Source organism: Balearica regulorum, chromosome 8 (genome assembly GCF_011004875.1).
Source record: "Balearica regulorum gibbericeps isolate bBalReg1 chromosome 8, bBalReg1.pri, whole genome shotgun sequence".
NCBI classification, from domain to species: domain Eukaryota; kingdom Metazoa; phylum Chordata; class Aves; order Gruiformes; family Gruidae; genus Balearica; species Balearica regulorum.
In genome coordinates, this window is record NC_046191.1 from 29,389,933 (window position 1) to 29,416,920 (window position 26,988).

At 43.0% G+C, this 26,988-nt stretch overlaps 2 protein-coding genes across 2 annotated transcripts in view; both read left to right on the forward strand.

The window, feature by feature from the left end:
- Positions 1-1,943, forward strand: part of KLHL20 (kelch like family member 20) — a 494,534-nt gene extending 492,591 nt beyond the window's left edge. Inside the window, exon 11 of the mRNA XM_075760332.1 lies at positions 1,844-1,943. Coding sequence (XP_075616447.1) covers position 1,844 — 1 coding nt within the window. The 3' untranslated portion in view covers positions 1,845-1,943. The remainder of the gene's footprint in view (positions 1-1,843) is intronic.
- Positions 5-26,037, forward strand: DARS2 (aspartyl-tRNA synthetase 2, mitochondrial). The gene is made up of 19 exons (XM_075760324.1): positions 5-53; positions 304-445; positions 1,844-1,943; positions 3,270-3,336; positions 3,623-3,724; positions 4,775-4,870; positions 5,820-5,943; positions 6,571-6,617; positions 7,317-7,423; positions 8,218-8,287; positions 8,867-9,046; positions 9,875-9,982; positions 11,221-11,283; positions 11,460-11,612; positions 12,428-12,646; positions 12,946-13,056; positions 13,246-13,321; positions 14,599-14,802; positions 25,921-26,037. Exons 2-18 carry the CDS (start codon positions 331-333, stop codon positions 14,784-14,786), a joined length of 1,926 nt encoding a protein of 641 aa, XP_075616439.1. The 5' UTR covers positions 5-53; positions 304-330; the 3' UTR covers positions 14,787-14,802; positions 25,921-26,037.
- The last annotated feature ends 951 nt before the right edge of the window (positions 26,038-26,988 follow it).

Here is a 26,988-nt window from a genome sequence, read left to right on the forward strand (position 1 = left end):
TATTTACGACGGGCGGAAGCGAGGGAAGGAAAGAAGGAAGCGGTGGCGGCGGGGTGAGGCTCGTTCGGCTCGGCCGCTCTGCTGCGGCTCCGGGTGAGGAGCTCGTTCTCCGGTGAACCGAGCCTTACCGTGAGGCGACTCGCCTGCTGTGTTCGGGGACCTCTCTGCTGCTCCCGGCTCCAGCCGCGGGGGCTCTGCTTCCCGCCGGTGCCCCAGGTCTCTCCGGGAAATGGCAGCCCTTGAGGGGAGAGGCTGAGGCTCGGGGGCCGGCGCGTTCCCTCCCGTGCTTTTAACGCCTCGCAGGTTTCCCCTTCAGGTGCAGGCTCTAAGATGGCCCTTCCCCGCCTGCTGCAGCTGCTGCCCCGGGCGCTGCGGGCCCAGGCCCGGCCGGGCTGCGGGCGGGCCCTGCACCGGGCAGCCGCGGCCCTGGTACCAGCGGCTCCAGGTGAGAAGGAAACGTTTGTCTTGTCGCCACTGCCGCTTTTTCTGGATTTTGGTGGTTTTGTCTTCCCTGGGACCCACCTCAGGGTAGTCTGCAGAGGAGACTAAAGGCATGCTCATCATAAATTGCTTTCCCTGGATTTTTTTTTTTAAAATGTCTTCTCTAAATCATGTTTTTGTTTGACTTTTGGCATCTTGCAGTGAATTGTGGTTCAAAGTATATCAAAAGCAATTTAGGTTCTTTTTCCTGATCCTTTACTTTGCTTCCCCCGCCTTTCTCCCATAGCACACAATCTATAAACAATGTGAAAGCAAACCTTGTTGCTGTCTGTTCTCTGCAGCCTTTAGGCTGTCATGAAGGTGGCAAGGGAGACTAGTTCTTAAGAGTTACACGCCTAGGTAACAGCATCCTTCAGATTTCTCTTTGCAAGCTGAAGCTCTAGCATGCTCTATAAATGGTGCACTTGGCTTTATAATTAAGTCATGATGCCAGGCCACTGAGATCTGTGGAAAGTCTTCTGTAGTCATGGTTCAGGTATTTTACCAGTAGTTACAAGCAGAAAACTCTTGAATTTACACCCACATGGTGAGTGTCAATATGTTTCAGTCTTGGCTTGTCAAGCCCCCTTTCCACTGTGTTTTCTGTGTTCAAATGTGGAATTGCCTGTGTGCCTCGGGGCTGATCTGCAGCTTTCCCTTCTCTTGCCCCTGGAATTTGCAGGGCAACAGTTTGCAGCAAGGCTTGTGTTCAGATTCCTGTATGAAAGTGTGACTGAGACATAGAAATAATTCTTAAAAATTAATATAATTTCATGTTATTTTTATGTCCTAACATTATAGTAGTTGTACTGGGAATGCAATACAATACAATACCAAAGTCAATGAAAAAGTAAATAGGGGCTATGAGTTCAGTGAGTAACTGCACAGGCTAAAAGGCAGCCTGGAAAAAAATATTAAGTAGACAGAAAGGATGAGGAGTGCTGTGTTGAAGCACTGCAGTTTGTCTTGTTTGTTCCACAAATGTAGACTAATTCAGTGAATAAGTACTGATGCATGTTTTTAATACTTAAGAGACTTTCTTTTAGATGTAGTTCCAAGAAAACACTTTGATATATACCTGCCATTTTAAACTTTCAAAAGTCTGGTAGTTTCTTTAGCTATATTAATACTGTTTCTTTTGATGGGGTCATTGTATAGTCTGGGTTTGGTTTCCTGGGATTTTATTAAGGCTTCTTGGTAAAGCTTAGAAGGGAAATTTTGGGATATAAATACATACAGCATAGAGATAAAAAATAACTTTTTTGTATATGTCTAAATTATATTGGGTTTTTCAGGGGAATTCTAAGTGTTTTGTCTTGCTTGTCTGTAAAAGCTACAAAAGAATTTATTATTTTTGTTCAAGACTTCAATAGCTTTGTTGCTCGGACCAACACTTGTGGAGAGCTGCGTTCTGCTCACGTGGGACAAGAGGTCACGCTGTATGGATGGATTCAGTATCAAAGGTAAATGCAACCCAAGGTGAAAATGGCGATTCTCGTTTGCCAGATTCAATGTATGCTCCAGGCCTGGATTCAAATGCTTTTCTTATGCTTCAGGTTATTTTTTCATATCCTGCAGTAGTCGCTTTGGAAGTAAGCAAAACAGTTGAGAATCGTGCCAGATCAGTATTTAAAACTTCAGAGTTTCATACAAATGTTAATTGATCCTTATTACAACACTGTAAAGCAGTTAAATATTGCCATCCTCATTGTATAGGAGAGAAAACAAGTAATAGAGTATTTATAGCAATTCTAACAGTAGTGAGCAAATAGTTTCTTTTAATTGTGTCCTTTAATTTTAAGCAGTGTTGTTTGTCTTTTCAACTACAGCATCCCATGATGCATATTTAAAGTATGCATGCTTTGCTTAAAAAAGAAATAATTAAGCAAAGGTAGCAAGCAGGGGATGAAATGTTAATTCCAATAGTTTGCTATAGGTGGCATGATGTAATCACTCCTAATGGACTTGAAGGTTTTGTAAATGCACACAGCATGGATGATGCTCCAAAATGTTCTGTTCTGGGGTATGTGCTTATAAAGTGGAGATAGGTCCTGTGGCTTTGATTAATTAATTTGTATCAAAAGTTGCGTTTTGCATTTTACAGTCCAGAGAGGTTGGGTTTTATCCAGCATTGTTCTGCAGTGATGGTCTGCATGGATTTTTTTTTTGGCAAATCCTGACCACCTCAGTTCCGGGAAAGAGAGTTAGGATTATTGCAATGTGATCATTGCACTCTTGCTTTTAAAGACAGCCAGAGCATGTTCCATTTGACAGCTTCTTGATGAATTAAGTACAATGGTAGTTGTCTTTACTGCAGCTGAAGGGATCAAGATTTATGATTCTGAGTCTAAAGTGTGGATTGTTCATGTGAAACTTTTTATGGGACCAGTGTTCTCCTTCTTGTTTTGTGGTTGGACTTTTTTTTGTATCCATGTGAACTTTAGTTCTATTGCTCATCTAAATATGTTTATCTGAATGATGTTTCCCAGCAGGAAATTGCATGTCTTCAGAATCTCTGCTCTACATGGATTAACGTTCAAATTAAAATCCTGCCTCTCCTGGTTATTTGCATATTCTTTGTCTGTGGCTGGGCAAAATCTGAAACACATTTTTCAGATTAGATTCAGATGTGGGAAAAGTATTTGTACATACATTATGTAGAAGTGCTTTGAGATTAGTCACAAGGTACAGAAGGTAGCTACCTGTCATGTGGTTTGGCTTAAAAAGCAGAAGACTACTGAATTCTTGGGGGGAAAAAAGTTTTTCCTTTTGTGTTTTTCATGGTTCAGACAAGACCTGTTTCTGGTTTTGAGGGATTTCCAAGGGCTGACCCAGATCATCATTCCACAGGATGAGGTAAGTGCTACCAAAATAGGAGGTTTTTTTCCTTTGCCAGCTTGGGCCCAACAGACATGGAGAGCAGAATGAGGTACTTTGTCAGAATGAGTGCTCTGACTCACAGGTGGATGGAAGCATTAGGAGAGCCCTGATCTGACACTGCAACAGAAACATTAATGCTGTTTTCTCTGGGTTATGAGGAGTGATCCTGGATTCAAATGGGCCATTATGAAATGAGGCCCTTGCGCATGGTGTGTTTGTCCTCTTCTTTGAGTGTCTGTGAGACATGGTCATCTTCCTGCAGGCACATGCTCATGTGAAGAAGCTCTTGTCTAATGCCCCGGCGGAGTCTGTTGTCAGAGTAACTGGAATTGTGTGCCCTCGGCCCCCAGGACAGGAGAATCCGGTGAGGAGGATGGGATCTCAGGGTTTTTTTCCTTGTGGAAAAGAGCACTGCATAATAGGAGTATGGTGGGTTTTCTGTCATAGCTTTGCCATGGGTTCTACCGGTGAAATAACTGTTGTGACATGTAACTTAGGAGAACCTCAACGCACACTTGACACGAATTAAATTGTATTCCAGCCCTTTGAAAGGATAATGGCTAGTTTTTCAGGCTTTCAAAGTGTGGTTGAGAATTTCTTTTTCTTGAGAATACATATTGTCATCACAAGTTCCATAGCATATGAGGACCTATTTCTCCCTCTGCATAGATTTTGCTGTTCTCATTGTATAGGAAACAGAGGTTGAATAACTTTTTTTAATGTTATGCATTCCTCAGCTCTCATTGTAATCAGCTGTAGATTAATCTGTCAGGATTGTACATATCCCATCACTGGCAGACTTAAAAAGAGAACCTAGATTTATGACCATACTTTTTTGCTCTGACTGCTTACAGATATCCATAAAGAATGTAGGCTTCAAGCAATGCTTTTATTTCTTTTAATCATTTATCATTTTGTTGGAAGGCTGTGCATACTTTCCCTTGGTAAATAGAAAGAGTTCTGTAGGATCAAACAAACTTTGTGGTACAGTGTGAAGTGGGGAAAGCTGTCTGTTCTCCCTGGGGATCCAAGAAAAAGACTAATTCTGAAAACGGGTGTTCAGAACTAGAAGTTCCTCACAAGTTGCCTTTTTTCAATTGTGTTAAGGACTGATGGTGATGCTGCTAGTGCACATTAAAATGTATACTGTGTTATATTTCTGGTAGAGATCAGTATGCTACTGGGAAAGAATATGCCATCTTCGGTGAGGTGACTTGTGTTTTTCTGAACAGAAGGGAAACCTAGGAGAAATCTGTCCCTGAGAGAAGTTCTCAGAGTTGGACTGTGTTAGAAGGCAGGGAGGATAATCACATGGATTTCTTGTTTCCCCTGACCTGAAATACTTGAATGGTGAAATGCCTTTGTCCTATTGTTCTCCCTGAGTTTTGAATCTGTTTTTTTCTTTTTGCTCCAGAAAATGCCAACAGGGGATATTGAAGTGAAGGTGGAGACTGCAGAGATCCTAAACTCCTGCAAGAAGCTACCTTTTGAAATCAAGGATTTTATCAAGGTGTCTGTGTTTTGGGTTTTTTACCAAACTGGTGGCTTTTCAGTAAATTGGGAATTTGCCCAGGGCAATGGCAAAACATCTGAGGGCTTCATCTGGTTCTCTACTTTGGGGGAAGGATGGTATTTAAGAGGGGTGCTGCTTGTTAGCTGTGGGGATGTATTTCTAACTAAAGTAGAAAACAAGGCATGAATGATTCCAGTGCACAGGGTTTTCAAATACCACTGCAAGAACAGATGATAAAGGGAGAAGAGTGAAAGAAATCAGGCTATGCTAGCTTTTTTGTTTGAGAGCGTGAAACAGAACCTGCCAATGCACTGCTGTGTTTTAAGGCAAGGGTGATTAGTCTTATCTGGACAAGTAGCTAGTCAGTCAGAGGATTTTCTTCCTCTGTAAGTACACAGTCTTAAAAGAGGTTAGTTTTAGTGCAGGCTCCCTGGTGTAGGAGTGGCATCACTGTTAATAACAGATATTCTCAGTGCCATTGAAACTGTGACTAATACATAGGTGTTGGAATTGGGAGACCTAGGTCCCGTTCCTTCCATGTTACAGGTCCTGAGCAATTCCCATCAACTGCACTACTTCAGTTTTCCTGTCTGTCATAAGGATGTATCACCATTTAGTTGTTCTTTTAGATCTATGTGCGATACCAGCCCTCTGCTTAAAAATTGCAAGAAGAATTGCTACAGTCTGTTGCAGTGGACTGAAAATAAGGAGGGCTGAAATCCTGAACTTTATGGAGAAAGCTCTTATCACAGGAAATGTCTCTGTCTTTTCTAAAGTAATTGTTGTGCGTGGAAACACTCAAGGGCTGATGTTTGTGGGGATTGTAGCAATAGAGCAACATCCCTTTTTTTAGCTTCCCCTTTTTTGTTCTGTGGCTTTAGGAGCAGCTTTATTGGACATACAGTTTGAATTTTGTCTCTTAATCCTAATTACCTCTTATCTCCAGAAATCAGAGGCCTTACGGATGCAGTATCGCTACTTGGACTTGCGTAGCTTCCAGTTACAGTATAACCTGCGGCTGAGATCACAGATAGTGATGAAGATGCGGGAATACCTGTGTAACCTCCACGGTAAGAAAAGTGCTTGACGAACAGTGTGTAGCAAACAACATTTTAGCTTTCCCTTCTTCTGTTTCCTGTTGCTGGGAGAGATTGCCAATCAACTTGCTACTCCAAACTGGTCCCACTTAGTAAGGACATGTCTGCCTGCAGTGGGTCTTTAGAGGGATGTTGGCAGGCCTGAAGAACAAAGTATGTTGAAAACTTCAGCATGCTACTAACCAGTTGTTTTAAATGAGCTATATGCAGTGAGTGACCTCTTGGTCACCCACCTTGAGGTATATCAAAGGGATGGATTTCTTACAGGGCTTTTGCTTATCTTAAAATCAGGAAGTCCTTTTTGGACTTTTTGGACAGTTCAAAATGGATAAAGAATTAATAACTTTTCAGCCTGTGTGAAGTCCTCTGTCATCAACAGTTCCAGCAGGACATCTGGCAGGGTAGCTCAGAGCCTTTAAATCTGTCATTACGCAAGTTATTAGAAGTAGCAAAATCTGTAGATTTTGGAGAGGCTACATGGTGTGCTAGATTACCTCTTTTGCTGACTAACCCTACTCTAGCTTACTTTGTGTCATACATACTTTGTGTTCTCCCTGCTCTCAGCATATTCTGTGTCTGAAGCATGTGTTTGTTCCTCAGGGTTCGTGGATGTAGAAACTCCAACACTCTTTAAAAGAACCCCAGGGGTATGTATTTTGTTAGTAATGCATTTTAGCGTAGGCAGTTCATGGTTGAATTACTGTCAATTGCTGCTTGGCCTTCACTGCTGTTCCCTCACTAAGTAACAGCTCATGTGCCAGTGTCTGATGTGATACATGGATTCTTTTAAATGTAGAGGGAAGAGGTGATATCTTGTGTCTTAATTTTGAACCTTCAAATGAATAAAGCTTCTGTCTTGTAGAATGTATGTTGAATGCAAGTCCTGTCCTGGAACAGCCAGATCATAAAACCAAAAAACTTCTTCTAAGCACTGTTTCCCTAGCATTTATCCTTTAACTAGTAGGTTACTGCAGTGGCACTGTCATTTTAATTTCTGAGTTAATATTCCTTTCTGTCATTTCAAAAATAATCACAGAGAAAGAGGGTTGTAGCACAGGAATTGTTGATGGAACTAACACATGGAGTTCTTGCATTTAAACCCCTGTCCTGGATGGTGTATTGTTATGCATTAGTGTCTTAAAGCAGAAGGTGGAGAATCCTCCTTTGTGATATTTTGGACCTAGTTGGTTAACGTATTTAAGTGTACAAACAGCCATTTCCTTACAAGTGGGATTTCATAATGGCAAAAATAGATCCTTTCCTCTTGTGCTTCTAGTCTGTGCTCTCTGTCAGGAATTGAGGTCACTTATTTGCTGAACTGTGCAAGCTTTTCTTTGTGATGCTAGGGAGCAAAAGAATTCCTTGTGCCCTCGAGGGAAACGGGCAAGTTCTATACTCTGCCACAGAGTCCTCAGCAGTTCAAGCAGCTCCTCATGGTTGGAGGCTTAGACAGGTAAGAGTTTCTTGGACTCCTGTTTTCTGCGTGTCCCATCCAGAGTTTGCTTGCTTTGATCTGTGAGGTTTTAGATACTTCCTCAAAAACTTACTGCCAAAGGTTTTGAGTTTTGAAGAAGGATCCTTAAATACTTAAGACTTTTCAGCTATGCCAGGCCCTTTGCCCCCCCCAGCAATCATGCCTCCCAGTAAGAGGAAATGTATCCTGTTAGAGGGTTAATCTTCACTGTAGTTTTAAATGGAAACCTGATCTGAAGCACAGTCTGCCTGAAACATAGAAAATCTAGTGTGTGATAAAAGCCTCTCCAAGAGTAACCTATAGAACTAATTGAGAGAGGCTGCACAGCTGAGCATGACTGAAGACAAGGGAGGCATGTTCGTAGGGTGCATGAGTACAAGCTTTTAATTGCACTTGTTTTTCAAATAAAATTGAAGGAGAAGGAGACAATTGTTCGTGCAGTGAACTGCAGGCCAGGTCTTGACCATGAATGAATTTTGCCTGGCTGTTAGTAGAGTCCAGGTTTGGAGCAGAAGGTGAGAAAAGGGGTTGCGTATGCCCCTGTTGGGACACAGCTTGCCTGGTAAGCCTCTGCATGCCTCTGGAAGCTGTGGTTGCAGATGGATACAGCTGCTTCCACTCAAAATTTCATGCTTTTGAGGGGATGGGAACAACCAGGGCTATGATCATCTGCTGCACAGAGAACAGAGTGGTTTTTTTCTCTTTTCAATTCTGTAGTCATAATTTAATTTAGGGTACTTAAAATTGTTATCTGAATAAAAGTACTATTGCAGGTACTTTCAGGTTGCTCGTTGCTACCGAGATGAAGGTTCACGGCCTGACAGACAGCCTGAATTCACTCAGGTAACAGATCACACTGCTTTTCATCCTCCTCTTCTTCAACCCAAACATCCTGTAGCTGTTTTTCCCTTCTGAAGGCTTAGTTTCTGCTAGCTGTTGTGCTACTTGGGGGGCTACAGTGGTTGCTGCGTGTTTCACGGACACAGCCCTTTGAAGTTAGTATGGGACACACACAGAGTGGTTACTGTCCTTGGCTGACTGCATGATCTCAGGTGCAGTAGATGTGGGAATTGTGTTGCAGCAGTGATTGTGCTTGATGATGCAATCTCCTCCTGTCCTGCTGGGTCAAGCATCCTATTCCTCAGCCTTGAGATTGCAGGCAGAGTTAGCCTGGTTCATTCAAGGCTTCTTCTGTCCTTGTCATCATTACCTCATTCAGTTCTCTGAGGAGATTGTTGCTTGAGTCATCAGGCTGTAGGGAGATTATAAGCACATCCTCAGTCTAATGCAGTCATGCTATGATTTCATGTAGTATATTGTTTCTTTTTATGCTGACTTTATAGTCAAATGCTCCTGCAAGTAGCAGTGCAAAGGCAAAACCTGTAGCTAATGTGGAATCCCTCTCTTCTTTTATGTTTTAAGATAGATATAGAGATGTCATTTGTAGATCAAGCTGGGATCCAGAAACTGATAGAGGGCCTCCTGCAATATTCCTGGCCTGAGGAAAGAGGCTCTATTACTACTCCTTTCCCCTCCATGACGTATGAGGAGGCACTGGCTGACTATGGGACTGATAAACCAGACACCCGTTTTGGGATGAAGGTGAGGGTTTGCCCATTGGAAACTTGCAGCTTTCCTTTCTGTTAGTCTTTTAAGAATAATCTTTTTTTAAATCATGTATACATGATTGGCAGAGGTTCTTAATGCTGTAATTTACCTAAGGTATCTATCCTATCGTTGCTGCTTTGTACAGGTAATCATCCCTCCTGGAGAAGAGAGGGTTTGATTATTTGGTTGTAGGAAAATGTATGTTTTTAGAACACTTTATTTTAAAGGCAATGTATTGTTAGGAAGCAGTGTATCTTGACTGTCTTAGGAGTAGAAGCCCATAAGGCAGATACTGTAAGTGCTTCTCTCTACTGCTCTCCAAAGCATACTCCTGGTGAGCGTGCTTCACGAGACAGGCTTCTCCAGCCTTTTAATGGCCTGAAAGGTATTTTCAAGATAGCCAACTACAGTTGTGTGCATACACTGTTTGTATGTGAAATAGAGTATGAATGTATGACATAAGAATATTGACAAATGTATTAAGAGGCACAGTGCTGAAAAGCAAGAAAGCATCTTGTATTTACTTGTATTTAATTTTGGGGGTTTCTTTTTCACTATTCAGCTCTCTTCACTGTGGTAGGATGTCACCATCTCAACCTTACGTTTTCCTGGCTGTCTTGCACTTCTGTTTCTGCAGTGCTCAGCCTGCTAATGGTCATTCCAGCTTAGCCCCATTCATTTCTTTCTGGGAACCATTTGATTTCTCTGAGTAAAGAAATGATATCCCAGGGAATGGTGTTGAATGTGTTAAGACATAGATGCAAGATTTTTGCTTTGTGTTCCTACCACCGTTGCTTTTTCCTGTGATCTCTCCTTTCTCAGATAGTGGATATCAGTGACTTTTTACGAAGATCAGACATTCAGTTTGTACAGAATGCACTCAGTTACCCACACGGCACTGTAAAAGCCATTTGTATCCCTCAGGGAGCGGTAAGTGATGCTTTTACATACTGCTTATAGTTTATGTGAAATAAATACAATACCAATTTGAATTCCTTTGTTGGTATGGAAGTGTTCCTTGCTATTACTGGGGCAGTAGTGCCCTTCAGGGAACTTGGGATTGGTTGTGATTGATGTCCAGTTGGGCTGAGTGGTGTTGAGGGGAATGGAGATGATCAGGCAATGGGAAGAAAATATTGTCCTTAGGAAGGGGAGGAAGAAAACAGAACTGCAAAGTCCCTGAAGAATAGGGAAGCCTCTCAGGATTTCAGCTTGCTTTTGTCAAGGATGACTTCTGATGTGCATTTCAATAACAAGTTGTGCCCTGGGGCAAGAGATTGAAATAGATCCAGGTATGGCATAGCTCTGTTCTGGACTAGTGAGAGAAAGATTGGGTGGTTACATGCCCTTCTCATGTTTGCTTTTACTGCATTTGCGGGCATAACCTGTGTCTTGTAATGAGAATGGCACAGACCAAATCCAAGGCTGACAATAGATGTAGAAGATCATTTGACACAGCCATGTATTTTAGCAGGGATGCAGATTTAATTCTTCCTGTGGACATCTTTGCAGCTTGGGCAGTATGGGAAAAAAAAAAATCCACTAAACACTGGGTTTTATTTGGGGAACAGGACTTCCTGACTGTGGTTTCTCTTGGGATACCTTAATTTTGGCACAAAAAGTGCAAGTTACTGGCTTCCCACGAGAGGGCACTAAGGTGTGCAAGTGAGCAAAACAAAAGTAGAATCTTGAGCTCCTCTGAACATCAGAGTAGCTGGGGGGGGGGGGGGAAATCAAGATCTTGGTGCAGGTCCTCACATCTACTGCATTTCTTTGCACATGAGTCAGTCTGGTTGGTTTCCTTCTGTTCCTCCAAACGAAGCTATGCCTTCCCCATTAACAGTGTGGTGTAATAATCTTGTTCCTGCATGCTGGAGGCAGTTGGCATGATCTGACTCTGCTGACAGCTGGTCTGTGAGCCCGGAGAAAAGCTGCAGCCAGAGGTACAGCCTAGAGGGGCCTCTTTCTGAAAGGAGCCCTTGGAGAAGACATCCAGCTGCAGCCTAGTGCTGTGGTCCTTTTCCTATTCCATAGCCCTTGTAGAACTTCCACTAGAAACCAATAACTGGAGAGGTTTGGAAACAGATCAGTCAGTACATCTGAATCCTGGTTAGGCTTTCCATAGATTTTGCTGATGTTTAACATGTTTTCTCTTGCTCTTTCCCCAGAGATACTTTAAAAATAAAGATTTGGAGTCATTAAAGGTGTCTGCAAAATCTCAGTTTAACCAGGTGAGACAAACACTGCTGAGGCATTGGAAATGGTGAATGACAAAGTGTGTGTAAAGGCACTTGCAGGCAGGGGAAGGTAGAAGAGCAGTTTTTAATAGCTGAGTCAGTGCCTGAGCATGTGATGTCTAAAGACAAGAGAGGGCAGCACTGAACTGACATACGCTATCTTTCTTTAGGAAATTGTGGAAATTATCTGCAGGCCTGATGGAAGCTTGAAGTCTCTGCTTACAAAGTTTCTTGGGGAGGAGCAGCAGTTGGAGCTTATCCAAGTGCTGAACATGCAGGAGGATGATGTGGTACTGCTGGCAGCTGGTGAACATAAGCAAGTGGTAGGAAGCATTTCTTGGGTGGCTGTGAGAATTGAATGTTGCTCATGATGGCTTTGATGTTATCTGACCTTAGTCTAATTCTTCTTATTATTAAAATAGGTCATCATCTAAGTCTATGCCTCTCTGGAGCTGAAGCTATAGCAACGGCAAATAATGCCTGAAATGTACCTATTGCTTTCACTGGCCCCAGTCAAATTCTGGGAAGAACTCGTAACTGAAATGAAGGCTGGCATATAAAACAGGAACAATTTTGTGCCTCCTTTTCTCTCACCTGAACTTAATTTTTAAAGCATCAAACAGATTGGAAAGCAAGGTCAGCTAGGTAATTTTGTCTCCCACAAGCAGATGAGGAGCAGTGATGGGACATTCTGTCCCTACCCTCCTCTGCATTCTTGCCAGCAGACGTTGCCTTCCAAGCATTGGTTTATGACAAGGTGTCATGCTTTGCTTGGTAGCCAAAATGTTGTCATACTATCTTTCTGTGCTGTCATCCCTGTGTCTGCAAAATGCAGATCTTACCTGTGCTCCCCTGGTTAATCCACGCTTGGGTAGAGCTTGAGACTAGTGTAGGAGAGTTCGGTGAGGATGGAACATTTGGAACACAATGAGCTTTCAAGCTCCTTACTTGCCTTTCTTTGTCAAACACTGGAGCTGCTGCTGCTGCAGCAGGAAGATGATATCTTTTAGGAGACAAGGCAAAAGTGTTTAAGGCAACAATGCATCACAACCGATGCTGTCTGATACTACTTTTGTGTTTGAGTGACTTCCCTGTTAGTAAAATTGCCCTGTCTCATTCTCTCCCTTCTCTTTTGCAGTGCTCTGCATTAGGAAACCTACGGTTGGAGAGTGCTGACCTCCTTGAGGCGGCTGGGCTGGTACTCCGTGATCCTAGGACTTTTCACTTTCTGTGGGTGGTGGATTTTCCACTTTTCCTCCCCAAGGAAGAGAATCCCACTGAACTGGAATCTGCTCATCACCCCTTCACTGCCCCTCATCCTTCAGATACCAGCCTCCTCTATTCTGATCCTACAAAGGTAACTAACTTCATGCCTACCATGCTGGCTCTGTTACAGCTGTGTGTCTGGGCAAATACAATTGTTTTTACTGTAAAAATGAATGTTGTTTCATGTTTGGAAGAGATGGCTTCCAGATTACTCTGACAAATACCTGTGCATGCTCCTGACAATCTGTGCCTCTGATAGGCAAGGTACCAGAGAGCAGTGTTGTAGTATGTCATGTCTTCACTCCCAGTGTCTTTGCTGTCTGTGTGCAGGTTGTTGGATACAGCTGTGCCCAAGCCTTGCTAATGTGCTGTTCACTTCTTTTTCTGCAGGTCCGTAGCCAACATTATGACCTTGTGCTGAATGGCAATGAAGTTGGAGGTGGCTCCATCAGAATTCATAGTGCAGAACAACAGCGTTTTGTGCTGGAGAAAGTGCTGAAGGTAACACCTAAAGATGTGTCTAACACTTTTCTTGGAGATCTCTTTCAAATTCTGAAAGAAACACTTGTGTCCTCAGATAAAGAAACATAACTCCTAGTCCTGAGTAATGGATGGCTTTATCATACCTTCATCTTAGGTTGCTAGTAGGAAGAGCATTATTTGTCCAGTGACACTTACGTAATTTTGCAGGAGGATTCTGAGGTGCTTTCCCATCTGCTTGAGGCTTTGGAGTTTGGAGCTCCACCTCATGGAGGAATTGCTTTAGGTAAGTGCTCTGTAGCTCTCCAGGATGCTGGTGTCTTGTAACTTTTTTTGGCATATTAGATCCCGGGAACAAGCCTCATGCTTGTTAGCAAAAGCCTTGTCTCCTCCTGACAGAGATGGCTGTTCTGGTGTTGCTGTTTGTTACCACCAGCATGAGTAACACAGTGCTTCCATCTCTGTAGCTGCTTTGGAGAAGGAAATAGAGATCTTGTCACCAGGTGCAGAATGTTTCTTTGTTCCTCTCCAGGTTTTAGTTCTTAGGTTTTTTTTAGTTCTTATGCAAGGACCACATCACATGTTGGTAGTTTTAAGTATGACCTTATCTGCTGTTCCACAAACAGTGTATTCATTAAGATTATGCCACCTTTCTTCTCATTCCTGTGCAGCCAGAACAGGATCCCTGTAGTGCATGTCCAGAGGCCTGGGACAGAATGGTACTTTGTGTTTCCTACCCTGGATCACTGCTGCAACCTCACCCTCTGCTTCAGTCTCACTTCCCTTCTTCCTTGTTTGTTTTGCTCGCTAATTCAGAGCGCTAAACTGGCAGTTGATGAATGCTACCAAGTTAGCTCCCTGATCTGGCTCAGCGTGGACCTGATGGATGCCTGTGCCAACACAGGGAGAAGAAGGTCGAACTGCAGAGTCAGAGGGTGTATAGGAGACAACAGCTGTGACCTAGGTTGGCTTAAGTTGTTGCAGATGGCATCCTCAGAAGCCACTACAGTGCTGTATACAGCATTACAGCAATGTCAGATTTTTTCTTAGAACCTTGCAAGTTTGTGGATTTTAAAAAAGAAAAAAAACCTGCACTCAGATGAAAAAACCCCAAGGCTAGCATTTTAACCTGTGATCTGCCAGTGTGACTTCCATCCAATCACCCAAAGGCTCTTGTTCTTTTTTGAATTCCTCCTAGTTGTATTCCTTCAGAACTGGTTGACCAAGAGCTTTGAGCAGTTAAGCAGAGCCTTGATAGTGTTCCTGCAGCTTAACTGCCCTGGCTTGTTATGCCACGTTTGCAAAGGCACTGTGTCTTGGAGTCCTTGGTGTACCACAGTTTTTTGTAATATTGAAAAGGTTTATTTTGCTAGGCATTTCTGCTTGCTCTAGGCAAGTCTGTTTCTCTGCTACTGGCTGAGATTAATTTTTCACCTTACTTGCTTCAGTTTTATTCTTCAAACTCAGTAATATTATCTACTCCATCTTTCTGGTTTTTCTAAATCAGAGGAAGTAATATAGGGCCATAACTCAAGTGGTTCACCAGTTGTTTTCTGCTTCTAGGACTTGATAGGCTGATCTCTCTCATCGTTGACGCTCCAAGTATCAGAGATGTCATTGCTTTCCCTAAATCCTTCAGGGGACGGGACCTGATGGGCAATGCTCCAGACTATGTCACTCCAGAAGAACTAGAGCCATATCACATCCGTGTTTCCTGGCCTGTTGCAGAAAAAGAGGCAAAGAAAAACTGACTTTAAAGCCGATGATGTCAGCTGATGAAGCTGTAACTAACTCTGGTTAGCACTAAATACTAGAATTCAGTTCAGAAAACATCTACTGTTATGGGAGGGTGGGGGAGCAGTACAACCTGCTGTACTATGGCAGTTTCAGGATTGAATGGGAAATAGATACGAGGGCTCCCTGATAGGAATTCACCTTTGGGTTGGTAATGGGAAGAAGTAGAAAAGCAAAAGAACGTAATTTTAGCATAGGATATTGAGACTGGCTTTGGGGTGTCATCTTGGAGGGAAGATAGGATCTATTTTTTTCACTCCCCACTTTTTACATATTCCCTGTAAAGTATTTCTCCTCCCCTCTGGAGGAGGTACTGTCAGCTTCCCTGGCAGGATGGTTTGTGTTCCTGAGGGTCGCTGAATCTGTTAGCTGAGGACTGTTGCAGTAGAGCAGTGCTGTGCTAGGCCAAGAGCTCCTGACGCTTCACAGCAAAACTTCTGCACAGCCAGCATGTTGGAGGATACAAGATCATCTAGAACTTGCCACAGGGAGTTTGTATGCAGCTGTGTTCTCCTCTCAAAGAGGGAGAGAAGTGTTCATAACCCTTGTCCCTGTAATACTTGTTAAAGAGATGATGATATGTCTTTGGGGCCTGTGGTCCTGGTGTTTTTCAGCATGCTAATCCTGAAGTTTGTATGTTTGTAAATAAACTTTATCTGGCAATGTGTTTTTGACTGAGCTTGGCTTTAGGCTTTTTCTGCAAGAGCATGCTGCCAATTTTTTTGAGCCCTGATCCCTCCAGGAGATGACAAGAAACCTGTGCCAGCATAGCAGGCTTGCCAGTCTTCTGTGAATTCTGCCTGGTCCTGCAAACCTGCTGCTACAGTGGTGGGTGAGTGCAGCAGCAAGTTCCTCACAAGCAGCTATCTGTTCATCCCTGTCCCACACCAGAACAGCCACAGTGCAGGAGTGAGTGTACTGAGTAGAGCACGAGCTGTAGCAGCATCCTACCAGACCAAGCCACTTGGATCTGCTCTGTAGTATACAGCAAGCCCTCTGCAGAGGCACGCCAGTAGGTGTTCTTTGTTACGTTGGAGAAAGCAGAGAATTGGTCAGAGGAAAGGAGGAAGGTGAAGGAGCTGAGGAAAAGAGAAGGAAGAGATTACCTGAATAAACTAAGAGGATGGTACAAAGGAAGAAAAGGAAGAGCTCCTGTGTTCCAGCTGGGAAGGGCAGCAGGAGGCATCTGCCAGAGGAAGTGCATGAGGAGAGAAGGAAGACTGCAGTTCTTGTCTGAGCCGATACTGAACTCCAGCCTTCTGCAGAAGATCCCATCTTCCAGATCACAACAGATTCTGGGCCGTTCCAAGGGTTATCGGCTAATTCAGTCTCCACATTGTGGGATACTATTCCATGGTGGTGCGTGCTGGTGGTCTTTAAATACTGGACTGTCGTGTTGATAAGGAACAGTGAGGGAGGTGGCTCTTCTCCTTAAGGTTGTTTGGGGTTTTTTTTGAGTACTTTATACAGGCTGAAAGTACTGTCCATAGACAAGTAACAGTAGAGCTGACTTGCTGTTGCTTTGCAGATAAGATGATGGAGTTTGTGTGTGGTAAAAAAAACCCAAAAACAAAAACCACCAACCAAAAAAACCCCCCCAAAAAACCCCCTTTAATCCTTCTTATCCCATGTTAGGATTGTTATTGTCCATTTCGGAGCATGGTTAAATATTAAAAAAACCCCACAAACCCAACATAATCCTGGATTTGTATTCACATACATTCTAGCCAAGCACTGAATTCCTTAACTTTTTCCTTCTATGAGCTATTCATTCTTATCTTGAAATTAATTCACCTTTGTTTTACTTTTTTTTTCTTAGTAGAAACTGTCAGTAAGGGAGTGAGGATCAGTTTTCAGAGAAGCTGAGCTGAAAATTGGATCCCTAAGCAGATCAATGTTAAAAATAATTTTTAATTTTTGTTGTTTTTGCAGGGAGGAGTGTCACCTTGTGAGAGTTATACCAGGTACTTTTGTTCCATTAACTTATAAGTGGTGATATGGAATACAGCCATTACAAGGCTATGTATTACATTCTGACTGCTTTTTTTAGAGGATGCTGGGTTTTGTTACTTAGTTTCTTTACTAGTAGTGAGATTAAGATTTGCATGCAATTTGCTTGAGGATCATCTGTATTCCTAAAGCAGGGATACTGGAGGCTTGTTTGAGGATATGGAATCACAGAAAATAATGGTTATTCTGAAAAGTTCTTCACTCCCCAGACTGTTATTTACAGTAACTAAACATAATGTGCTGAACTTTAACTATGAAATTAGGAGTACTGTATACTTTGGTTTGTAACTGTTTGCAAAGGCAAATGCATCTGAAGTCCCAGTTCTTTAAATGAGGATTATCGCCGAGCATTCAAAGGGTTAACTGATGCTCCAAGAGGCTTAGGCAGAAATGTAACGCTGCCTGGAACATTCTTCTTGAGAGCACTTGTTAGAACATGTGAGGAAGCTGTCTCAGAGGCATACACATCCCCCTCTTGTGCAAGCTGGTTTGTGTGATGTTTGTTTACTCACTGCTCGCTGCAGTTCTAAGTGTGTGACACAGCTGTGATTAGCCACAGTGGGGAAAAAAATGCAACAAAACATGTCATCTGAGCTGCTGCAGTCCTGCCACAATTAGGTCAGTGGAAAAGATGTATCCTAAATTTATGCAAGCCATCTGTGCTTGGATTTGTGAATGAAGGTGGCTTACAATACAAGTGTGTGAATTTGCCAGTGGTGGTGTGAATGTTGCCACAGAAAAGACATTAATTGTTTTTTATAGAGCGTTGTGTAAGGTTTCACTTAGGCTTGTGGAAGTCTGATCTACAGAAAGTCCCTGCTAAACCACAATCTAGTTGGCATACTTAGCTCCGTGGTTTGGTAGAAGCAAGAGTAGCCAGACATTACAATGAAATATATGGAGACAAACCTATGGAGAAATGTTGCTAGTTCAGCTGTGCCAGAAGATGCAAAGTCCTGGACTCCTCTGTTAAGAGTTAATCTTTAAGTAATCTTTTGTTAGAGGTGTGGTGTGTGAGAAAAGGTTGGTGAAGCTGGATTGCTGTGTGGGTTGGAGTGTTTTTCTGTTTTACCTTTTTTTCCCCTTCCACATGTAGAAGAGATCTCCAGGTCCAAGCCAAACCAGCAGTGTAAATCCATTCAATGAGAGTCCAAAGTCTCTGAGGGTGCATTTTATACTATCCTTTTTGTCCAAAGAGCAAGCAGTAATACAATTAGTATACACAGACTTCTCTCCGTGTTGTAGGTACTAATGAGACGGTTGGCTGTTACCAGAAATGCCTCCGGCACACAGAGCAGCCTCCCATGACAGTGTATATGCACATGAAAATAGTAACAAAACCCATACTATTACTATCTCCAGATTCCTGCAGTGATTTCCACATGTCATCGTGACTCCTCTGCTCTTCAGCCTCTTTTCAACATGTGTGTACATATGTATGGTGGACAAGAGAATTGTCCAGCCCCTGGCTGCTCCACGTAGAGCAGTTTTCTTTGGGAATAGAACCACCGGCTGGACCCAGGTGCTGCCCGAGCATTTGTTTTGGGATTTTGCTGGTACGGATCAACTTGTGATAGTTGGGTGAGTTCTATGCCAGAGAACTTAAATGACTAGTACATGTGGGATGTGAATGCTAGGGTGGGGGATAGGACTGTACAAGGGGTGTTCTTGCAGGAGCCAGAGTTGTATGTAAGGCCTCTGTACTCCTTTAACCCCCTGGCTTGCTGATTTTTCTAAACAAAACCACTGGTGAAATGGAGAGACAGTTTATTACCCACCTGAAGGGGAACTTGCTCTGTACATGTTTCAATAGATTTGACTAGAGCAACCCTCTAGTAAGTTCATACTACCCTTTTGTAACCTCAGAGATAAGTTTCTGCTATGTTCCAGTATTTTTTCCTCTTCCAGAATAGAAATGTAGCATGCTGGTGGGCTTCTCAGCAGCTGAAGTGTGTTGGGTTTGGTTTTTCTTGTTTCTGAAAAGTTTCCAAGCCTATCCAGAATATTTCAGGTTGGGCCAAGCTGGGGAGGGATTGCAGCGTTTGACTTCAGCTGTCCCAGATGGTTTGGGTGAGTTTGGCTGCGAGGATCTTTGTACAAACTGCCATGAAGTCAGGAACTGTTTTCAGAACTCAAGCTGGAGTTTAATCTGGTATTGTGCTGGTATGTGTCTCTCTAGAGTTAGCTAGATTACAATATAACTTCACAGCAGCTTTGTGTAATCCCATGCTGCAGAAACCCAGAAGTTCAGGGTGCTGATTAATTTCCAGTTCTGTTGAAAACAGACTGCTGCTATATGAAAATGTTTAATTTATAACAAGTCAGCAGAAATTTTCAAAGAATGGTTTCAGCTGTTTGCAGCTAGATTTGTACCCACTATTTACCCCGTGGGGAGAAGGGGGGAACCACGCTCTGTACCGTCACTCCTGTAGCCCCAGTCTGACAGAAGGACATTTGTGTCACTTTTTCCTCTTGGAGAGCATGAGGACCTTGGCTCAGACCTGATGTAAGGACTGTCAGTGCTGTGGAAGCCAGAGGACGCTACTTGGTCGTACAAAACTATTCCTGGAGCTGGATCGTGTGCTAGACCCAGTTTTGCCACGTGTGAGCGGGAGGTGACGCTTTGTACACTGGAGTGGCGAATCTCCAACCTGCAGCTCTCAACCCATGACTCTGCTGCTCTGTATTCCACAGCCATCTCCCGCTGGGAGCAATGGAGCAGGCACGGTGTCGGATGGTGTTCAAGACCCAAAGAACAAGGAGAGCCGATTCTCCCAGATGTCAGGGTTTCTATTCCACACACCCCACACCCCCCTCAATTTATACCTTTAGCTGCTCACATGATGATGCGTTTTGACCACGCTCGCTGCTGTCAGTGTGTGTAACCAGGTGGCCGGTGAGGATGCTCGGTGCCTTCTTTGGCCCCTGTGTTAACAGCAGCAGAAAAAGCGTAGGCAACTGACAGCCACCTACACGGAGGATTTCCATCTGGTATGTTTAAGCTTCGCATGACTTCACCTCTACATCTTTGGGCTCTTATTTTAGGCTTGTGTTGTAGTTTGTTGGGTTGTTTTTTCAAAGCATTGTTTTCTGTAATTAACAAATGCTGATTACATGCAGTCCCCAGCTGTGCCAGCCACAGTGTTACAGCAGAGCTCCATGAGAGATTCAGCCTGGATTGCTCACGTTTGCCTCTAATAATCCATCAGGCTCTAGCTTTCTTGTTATGCTTTGATAGCCTTTGTGTCTGCTGTAATGCTAGAGTTGAAGAAATATGGATAGTTCTCCCATTAATTTGATCATGATTTAAATGTATTTGTATGCCTCTAGCCATGAGTTCTGCTGTTAAATTATGGGTTATTCTAAAAAGTACTTCCTCTTGCTTAATTTAAATCTCTCATCTGATCATTTAATGAGATACCTTCCTGTTTAGGTTATTAGAAGGAAGAAATACTGAAATTCCTCCTATATTTTCCACTCCACAGACTTATATCCTCTGTTTTTCAATCACGTGAGCCTTAAGCTGCAGAGTTTCAGGCTATCTCACCCGCCTTCCTGTGGAAATCACTGTGTACCTCCTGTGCAAAGGCTGAAGTGGCCAAAAGTTGATGCTATTGTAGGTTGGTTGGAGTATTTTTTCCTTTTTTTTTTTCCCCCCCTCACATGTTACTGTTTATATTTATCAACCTTCACATTCTGCTCTGTACTATGTTAAGGTACTAGATAACTTTTTTTTTGGGTGCAAAACCTAGTATTAACCATGTACTTAACTAGTGACTATTTAAAAAAATAAAATAATCGAGAAGATCACAAAGTACTTGAAAAAGAAAGGAGGAAGCTTTGGCAACACTGCGCTTTTCCAAATAGCAGGTGTATACTGAAGCGAATGATATAAAAACATTTCTAGGAACAGTTAGTACGAGGGGCATGTACAGTGGCAGTTCTCTCTGGAACAACAATCAGTGTACTATCAGATTTTTTTTTATATTGTATTCTATTTTGAGAGTGATGGATTTAAAACACTGTCAGTCCTGAGAATTTTGCTTGTTTGCTTAGCAATTTGAAGGGATTTGTAGATGAAGGCTTCAGCTCTTTCATGGTGTCCCTTGAAAAGCAAGCTCCTCATTTGTCATCTATTCAATTTTTCTTGTCATTAGATCTTTATTTGTGTATAAAGAAAAAGACATCCAGTATGGTTTTATAAAAGAAAAGCCTTAAATGGGGTTGGTTTTGGGGTGGTTTTTTTTTGTAGCATGAACAGAACGAATTTGACAGCAATTACAGTGCCAGGGCTCTGAGTAGGGTGGTACTGAGCGACTTTAATCCTTTCAAACAGCATCACTTCACTTTGAGTGCCAAAACAACAGTGTCCAGAGGAAAATGGGTGTAATATTTCTCAGGGGTGCTACAGCCCCCTGGTAATTGCAGAACGCCAGTTCTTGCAGCTCTGTACAAACATATCGGAGAACAAACAAGAGGAGTGGGTGGATGACAGGCCAAGTAGCTCAAGGTCACACAGGACATTGTCCTAGGAATACCGTAACAGCTCATGTAAAGTTAACTCCTCTCTAACCTCCCTTGCTTCTTTACAAGGAAAAAAAGGCTGGAGTTTAAATAAAAAGTACTATGTCATATTCATAGTAAAAGTTTAAAAAAGCAGTTATGGAAGGCAAGAGCTTCATTTGGATGTCTAGAGTGTCTTGTGAAAATCCCAAGAATGTTTTATATAGAATTTAAAGTGAAAGCATATAAACCCATGAATTCTCATTTCATATTTTCACTGTTAATATTGTATAACTAAAGACAGATCCAGAAAATCCCTGGCAAATGTTTGGGGAGGAGGAAGATTCTTGTAATGGGAGGAGCTGTTAAAGGAGGAGCTGCTGCCTGAGCACTTGGGTAGAGCTTGGTCCTGTGTATTTCCATGGCAGCTGTGCTAAAACTGTGCTCCTGTTGAGGGATATTAGTTGTTTAATATAAATACGTTAATAATAATAATCGCCTTTGGAGATAGCTCGCTGGTTTTAATGCAGTTGCAGGAGGCATGTGAAGAAAATATCTGGCATGCTGTTACTAATTTCATTTGTGGAAGATAAATGGTAATGAATGTAAACACCCATTAAATGCAGACTCACCAGTTAAATAACTATAATGACTAAATTAATATACAAAGAGGTACTTTGTAGTTAGGATGACATTCAGCTGGAATGATGCTCTCTAAAAGGCAATTTCTGCAAGTTTATCATTTTATGAATGCTACCCAAACAACCTTCTGTTTCAATCCAAGCTGTGAGTCTGCAGACCTTTTTCTTCGTGCCAAGGTCATTTCCATCCCCCTCTTTCTGCTCCTCGCTGCTGTCTTGGCAGTGCTGACCAAAGCGTTTGGGGGATGCCGGTCAGCCGCCCTTCATTATTTCAGCTAGGACCAGTTTCGGGATCCGGCATGCTGTGTGGCCTCGTAAACTACTGCTGCAGCTCAGACGAGGAATAGGAGTGAGCAAGGTTTGAGGAATATCGGAATGAGGACTGCTTAAGCTGACTTGAAGTAAAATAATGTGCAGTTAACTCCTGCTGCCATCTTGTGGCTCCTGCTTAGAAAGATTTAAAAATACTGGAAATTGTCAAAATAATCAATCTATCATGCAACAGTAGGAACTACTGAAGCTGTTCTTTAAATAGCCAGCGACACAGATTTTTGTGCATTTTCCTAGGAGTTACTGTTCCCTTTGAAATCATAAAATGGACTGCCATTTTTCCCTTAGCCTTTCACAGTAGCGTGGACTAAAAGCTGGAGGTGTGCAATGTGTGTGTTTATCTTCTGCGATAGTGAGCACCTTCTTATGGAGCACAGACATCACATAATGTACAGTTATAGAAATTTTTTGTGCATTTTAACAAATTCATAAACAGAATATGGCATTTAATATGGAACTCTGTTTATAGTGTTCATTTATTTATTAAGTATACCTGGAGGATAAGTAAGATTGAGAAGTCACACCAAAGTCTGCTGAAGGCTGTGACCACCCTGGTGTCACGAAAGAAGAAACAATGAGGGTGATCAGGAGGGTGAGTTGCTTAACTCGCCTTGCTTTCAACAGTCAGGACTTGAGCATGATGCTACCGAACAGTAGGATGTTTCTAATTGAGCTTAATAATTTTATGACCTCTTTGGCAGCTCTTGTGTTTCACTTGACCTTGCTTTTGAACTGCTGTAGGCTTGTTTAGTTTTTTCTCTTTTTTTTTTTCCCCTCCTCCCTGGAGCTAGGATTGCTCATGCTAATGTCTCAGATTTCTTCTCTGTGGATGACTCCCTCCTGTTCTCTCACACTGCAGTCCCTGTTGCAGGCAAAGGCTTCAGGATGCAATGCCTCCTGGCACCTCTGTGGGCTTATCCAAATCTGTTTTCAGGGCGCTCTGAGACTATCCCAATAATGATCATTTAACTGTTGGCGTTTAGCGTTTGTAACGTTTAATGTAATATTTGCTAGGTGGTGTGTTGGACTGTGCCGCATAGCTTGTGTGGCCAAATGAGGCAACCTGGAGTGCCACTACTAAATGAATAACCACGATTCTCCCTTTGTAACAGTGGGATTAGTTTGTATCTCTAAGCTTGCAGGACAAATGCTTTTTGCTTCATCACGATCCCTTAACGTAAGAAATATTTGTTATGGCTGTGACAACCCATCCTTTCAGTAGTCCTGGTAAGCAGGTCAGCACTTTCCTTGGTGGTCCTCATACTGTTAATGTATATGTGGGATAATTGTGGGAACAGAAAGATCTACTGAAAAAATGTCAAGAAGGCCAAAATGTTTAATGCTTTATTTTTTTCATACTAGTCATTGTTGAAAAGTTCAAGAAAAGGAAGTGCTAACTAGAACTGTGGATGATAATGATGAAAGTGAGATCTCTGCTTAGAATAGAGGAAGAATATACATTCAAGAGGAGTCTTGGGAAATCAGGTGGTCTCAAGCTGTCTGGGTGTCAGGAATTTTATTAGAAAGCTAGCTGAAGTGATTTCAGAATCATTTGCGGTGATTTTTGACAAATTATGGTGGATAGATGAGGCTGTCATAAGTCATGCAGTACCTGTCTCTAGAAGGACTAAAAAGAGGACCTGGGTAATTACAGATCAGTTTAATTTTCATTTACTGAAGGGGTAAAACAAAATCTGAAACAAAAGCAGTCTGGAAGATGTTGGACAAATAAACCATATGTTTTTTTGGAGGAAAGTCATCTCAAACCAAAGTAATATCATCCTATGACAAGATTAAAAGTCCTTATTCCTTATTGCTAGGGGAGAGGCAGGACATGACTATGCCAAAAAGACTTGGTGTATTGTCATACCTAACACGGTTCTAGGTGAAACTGGGTACAAAATGGTTGGATGATGCTATGCAGGGGAAAAATAAAATTAAATGTATAATTTCAGGTGCTTGTCCCAGGCATGTTTCTTTCCATCCTGGATGGGGAATAAAAAATACAGTTTCATATATTCATTAGCAAACTAGTACGAATTTGGAGAATCTGTAGGTTATTGGGAGAGGGTTATGGCTGAGATTCAAACCTTGACAAATAGAGAAGTGGTCATAGAAAAACTAGGATGCTATGCAATACAGATAAAAGCAAGTTGCTGTATTTAGGAGGAGAAAACCCAGCTCTATAGACAGCGGCAGATGACTGGCTGTTCCGACAACAGAAACTGCTGGTGTTTATGCTGGGTCACAAGCTAAACATGAGTCAACAAGCTTGTCCTATTGTGAAAAAGCAAATACCATGCTGGGGTGTAAACAGTCATGCAGACAGCAAAACGTGTGTCGCCATCCCTTCGTTCCGCTCAGTGTGACGTGGTCGCAGCTACAATCCCTGATTTTTGGGGCTGGAGCCCCTCGAAGCGAACCTGCACACTGCTGTAATTCCCAGTCTGCGCTGCCGGACGGGTGAAGAGCAGCGCTGTTCGCTTGCTGCCTCGTGACTCGGGTGTGGAATGATTCTCTTTGATACAGAAAAGCTGTCTCCTCCTGTCTGCAGGCGGGGAAGGCAGAGACTCTTGTGAGAGTTGACCAGGTGACAAATTGGGTTCTCTTTGTGGTGTCGCATGTAGTGCTGTCCTAAAGCTTGATTCCTGTGCCGTGCAGAGTTGACCTGTTACACCGGTGTGTTTTGACAGTTAGTTCTACATTTGACCGCTCCATTTTGTTTAGTAGCTGTTGATGTTTTCCAAGAGGGAGAGATACTGATATTCAGGTAGTTGTGAAAGTCCATTCTTATATTTTTTTTTACTTAATCTCATTGCATATTTCTCTCAGATTTAACCTTACACACCCAGCGGATGATCATGTTCCCAATACTTTTTTTTTTAAGAGCAGAGGGGCTGTTCACATCGTCCCTTTGTTACAGATTCTGGGTGCTGCCTGAAGTCCACGTGCCTCCTGGAACTTTGCATCCACGCTGCCTTTTGCAGGCAGTCTGAGCTCAGGATCGTCTGGGCCTGGATCAACTTGACTTGCCCATGCAGCTGTGGGGATTTGGAACCATCTTGTCTGCCTGCTGTCAGGCAAATAGTGCCTTTGCAAAGGCAGATGATGGAAAAGCCTGAAATATAACCCTCTCTCTGTGGGTCACCTTGTTCGGACATCTTTAGTTTTGCATAAGGAGACTGCAAGCAGGAGACGCACAACTCGGCTAATAAATACAGCTTTATGGCTTTACCACGCAGTGAGGACAGGTAGGTTTAACAAGCCACTAGACCAAGTGTTAGTCCACGCTGCTAGACCAGGCGTTAGTATGATGCTACCCTCCTCTCCTGAAGACATCCAGAGTCTTTGGCTCCGTAGGCGTTGCCAGGAGCAGAAAGGTTGATTTCCAACGCTCCCTGCAGCAGATCCTTAATGGTGCTTAGTTGCTGTCTTCTGCCTCCGTATTTCCTACAGAATTTCCAATATTGATGTTTTTCCCCTTGAATCTTTGAGCTCCTGACTTTCCCTGCTGCAACAATCCTGTAGCTTCGTCTGGTATTAGCTCTGTTTTATTTCTTTTTTTTTTTTTTTTTCACTTCTTGGCAATTTCTTCTGCCCATTTTAGGGAGCTGGGCTGCACTGAAGTTAGGCGTTGGACCCTTGGATGCTGTTGAACTGCTTGAAGAGGATTACATATCGCCAGTCTTGGAGGCAGTGTCGATGGCAGGCAGGTGATGGGTTCGGCTGGCAGGGAGAGGGAGGAGGGTAAGAGCTGACCTCAGGCACCAGCCCCAACCCCATCTCACCACCAGTGCCGGTTCTGGGGGCTGCAACGCTGCCTTCCTGGGGGACAGACTTTCCCAGCTCATGGCTACTTAGAAGAGATTTTCTGCTGCCTCACAGCACGGCTCTAGGTTTTGCTGGGCTGCAGTGATAAAAATCCAAAAGAGGAATTAACCCTCAGGTACTTAGAGCTGGCATGTGGTTTTCCAGGCACGGAAGCCAGTTCTCAGGGTCAAAACGGCTGGATTGCATTTATGTATCTTGGCCAGTGTCATGAGAGCATCTAAATGCAACAGCCTGGGCACTGGAGAGGGATGACTTAGTTCCTGGGCCTCTTGTTCTTTACCAAATGGTATTCGGGTCACACCATCTTCCACAGAGGGTGAAGACATGCACGTCTCCCCTCCAAGTGCACCGCTCTTTAAATAGATGCTCAGCCGTTTCCCCAGATGTTAGTTTAGTGATGCAAGGGCTAAACAAACAGCAACAGATGGGAAGTCCCCTGTTGTTGTGCGCCACAAAGCCAGAATACGACTCCAAAACGCATTTTGCAGAGTTGCTGCTCACAGCAGGTTGGTGTGAGCTACAGCCAAAGGAAATGAGAGCGCAGCGTGAACGTTGTTATATCCTTCTCAGTCGTCATTAGGAAGGAGCGTTGGAAGATGATGGCTCACCTCTGAGCTCTGTGTGTGGCTGCTGCAGCAAGGGTAAATGCAGAATAAATAGTAGGGGTTTTAAAAGACTTTTTTTCCTCCAGAAACACTTTATGAAAAGTGTTGCTCCCAGGGGCATTTACTTTAGAAGAGAGAGGTTAGTCAAGAGTCCTTCCCCAAAAGACTTCCCTGTTATGTGATGCTTTTAGCAAGAAAGACCTTCTCTGGAGACTATGCTTTCCCTCCGGAGATTAATC

Bases quoted from the DNA above. Each gene is read 5' to 3' on its own strand.
- DARS2 (XM_075760324.1), top strand. From the start codon at position 331: ATGGCCCTTCCCCGCCTGCTGCAGCTGCTGCCCCGGGCGCTGCGGGCC. The intron at 3,337-3,622 runs GTAAGTGCTACC...ATCTTCCTGCAG, and splicing joins TCATCATTCCACAGGATGAG to GCACATGCTCATGTGAAGAA. The intron at 11,284-11,459 runs GTGAGACAAACA...ATCTTTCTTTAG, and splicing joins CAAAATCTCAGTTTAACCAG to GAAATTGTGGAAATTATCTG.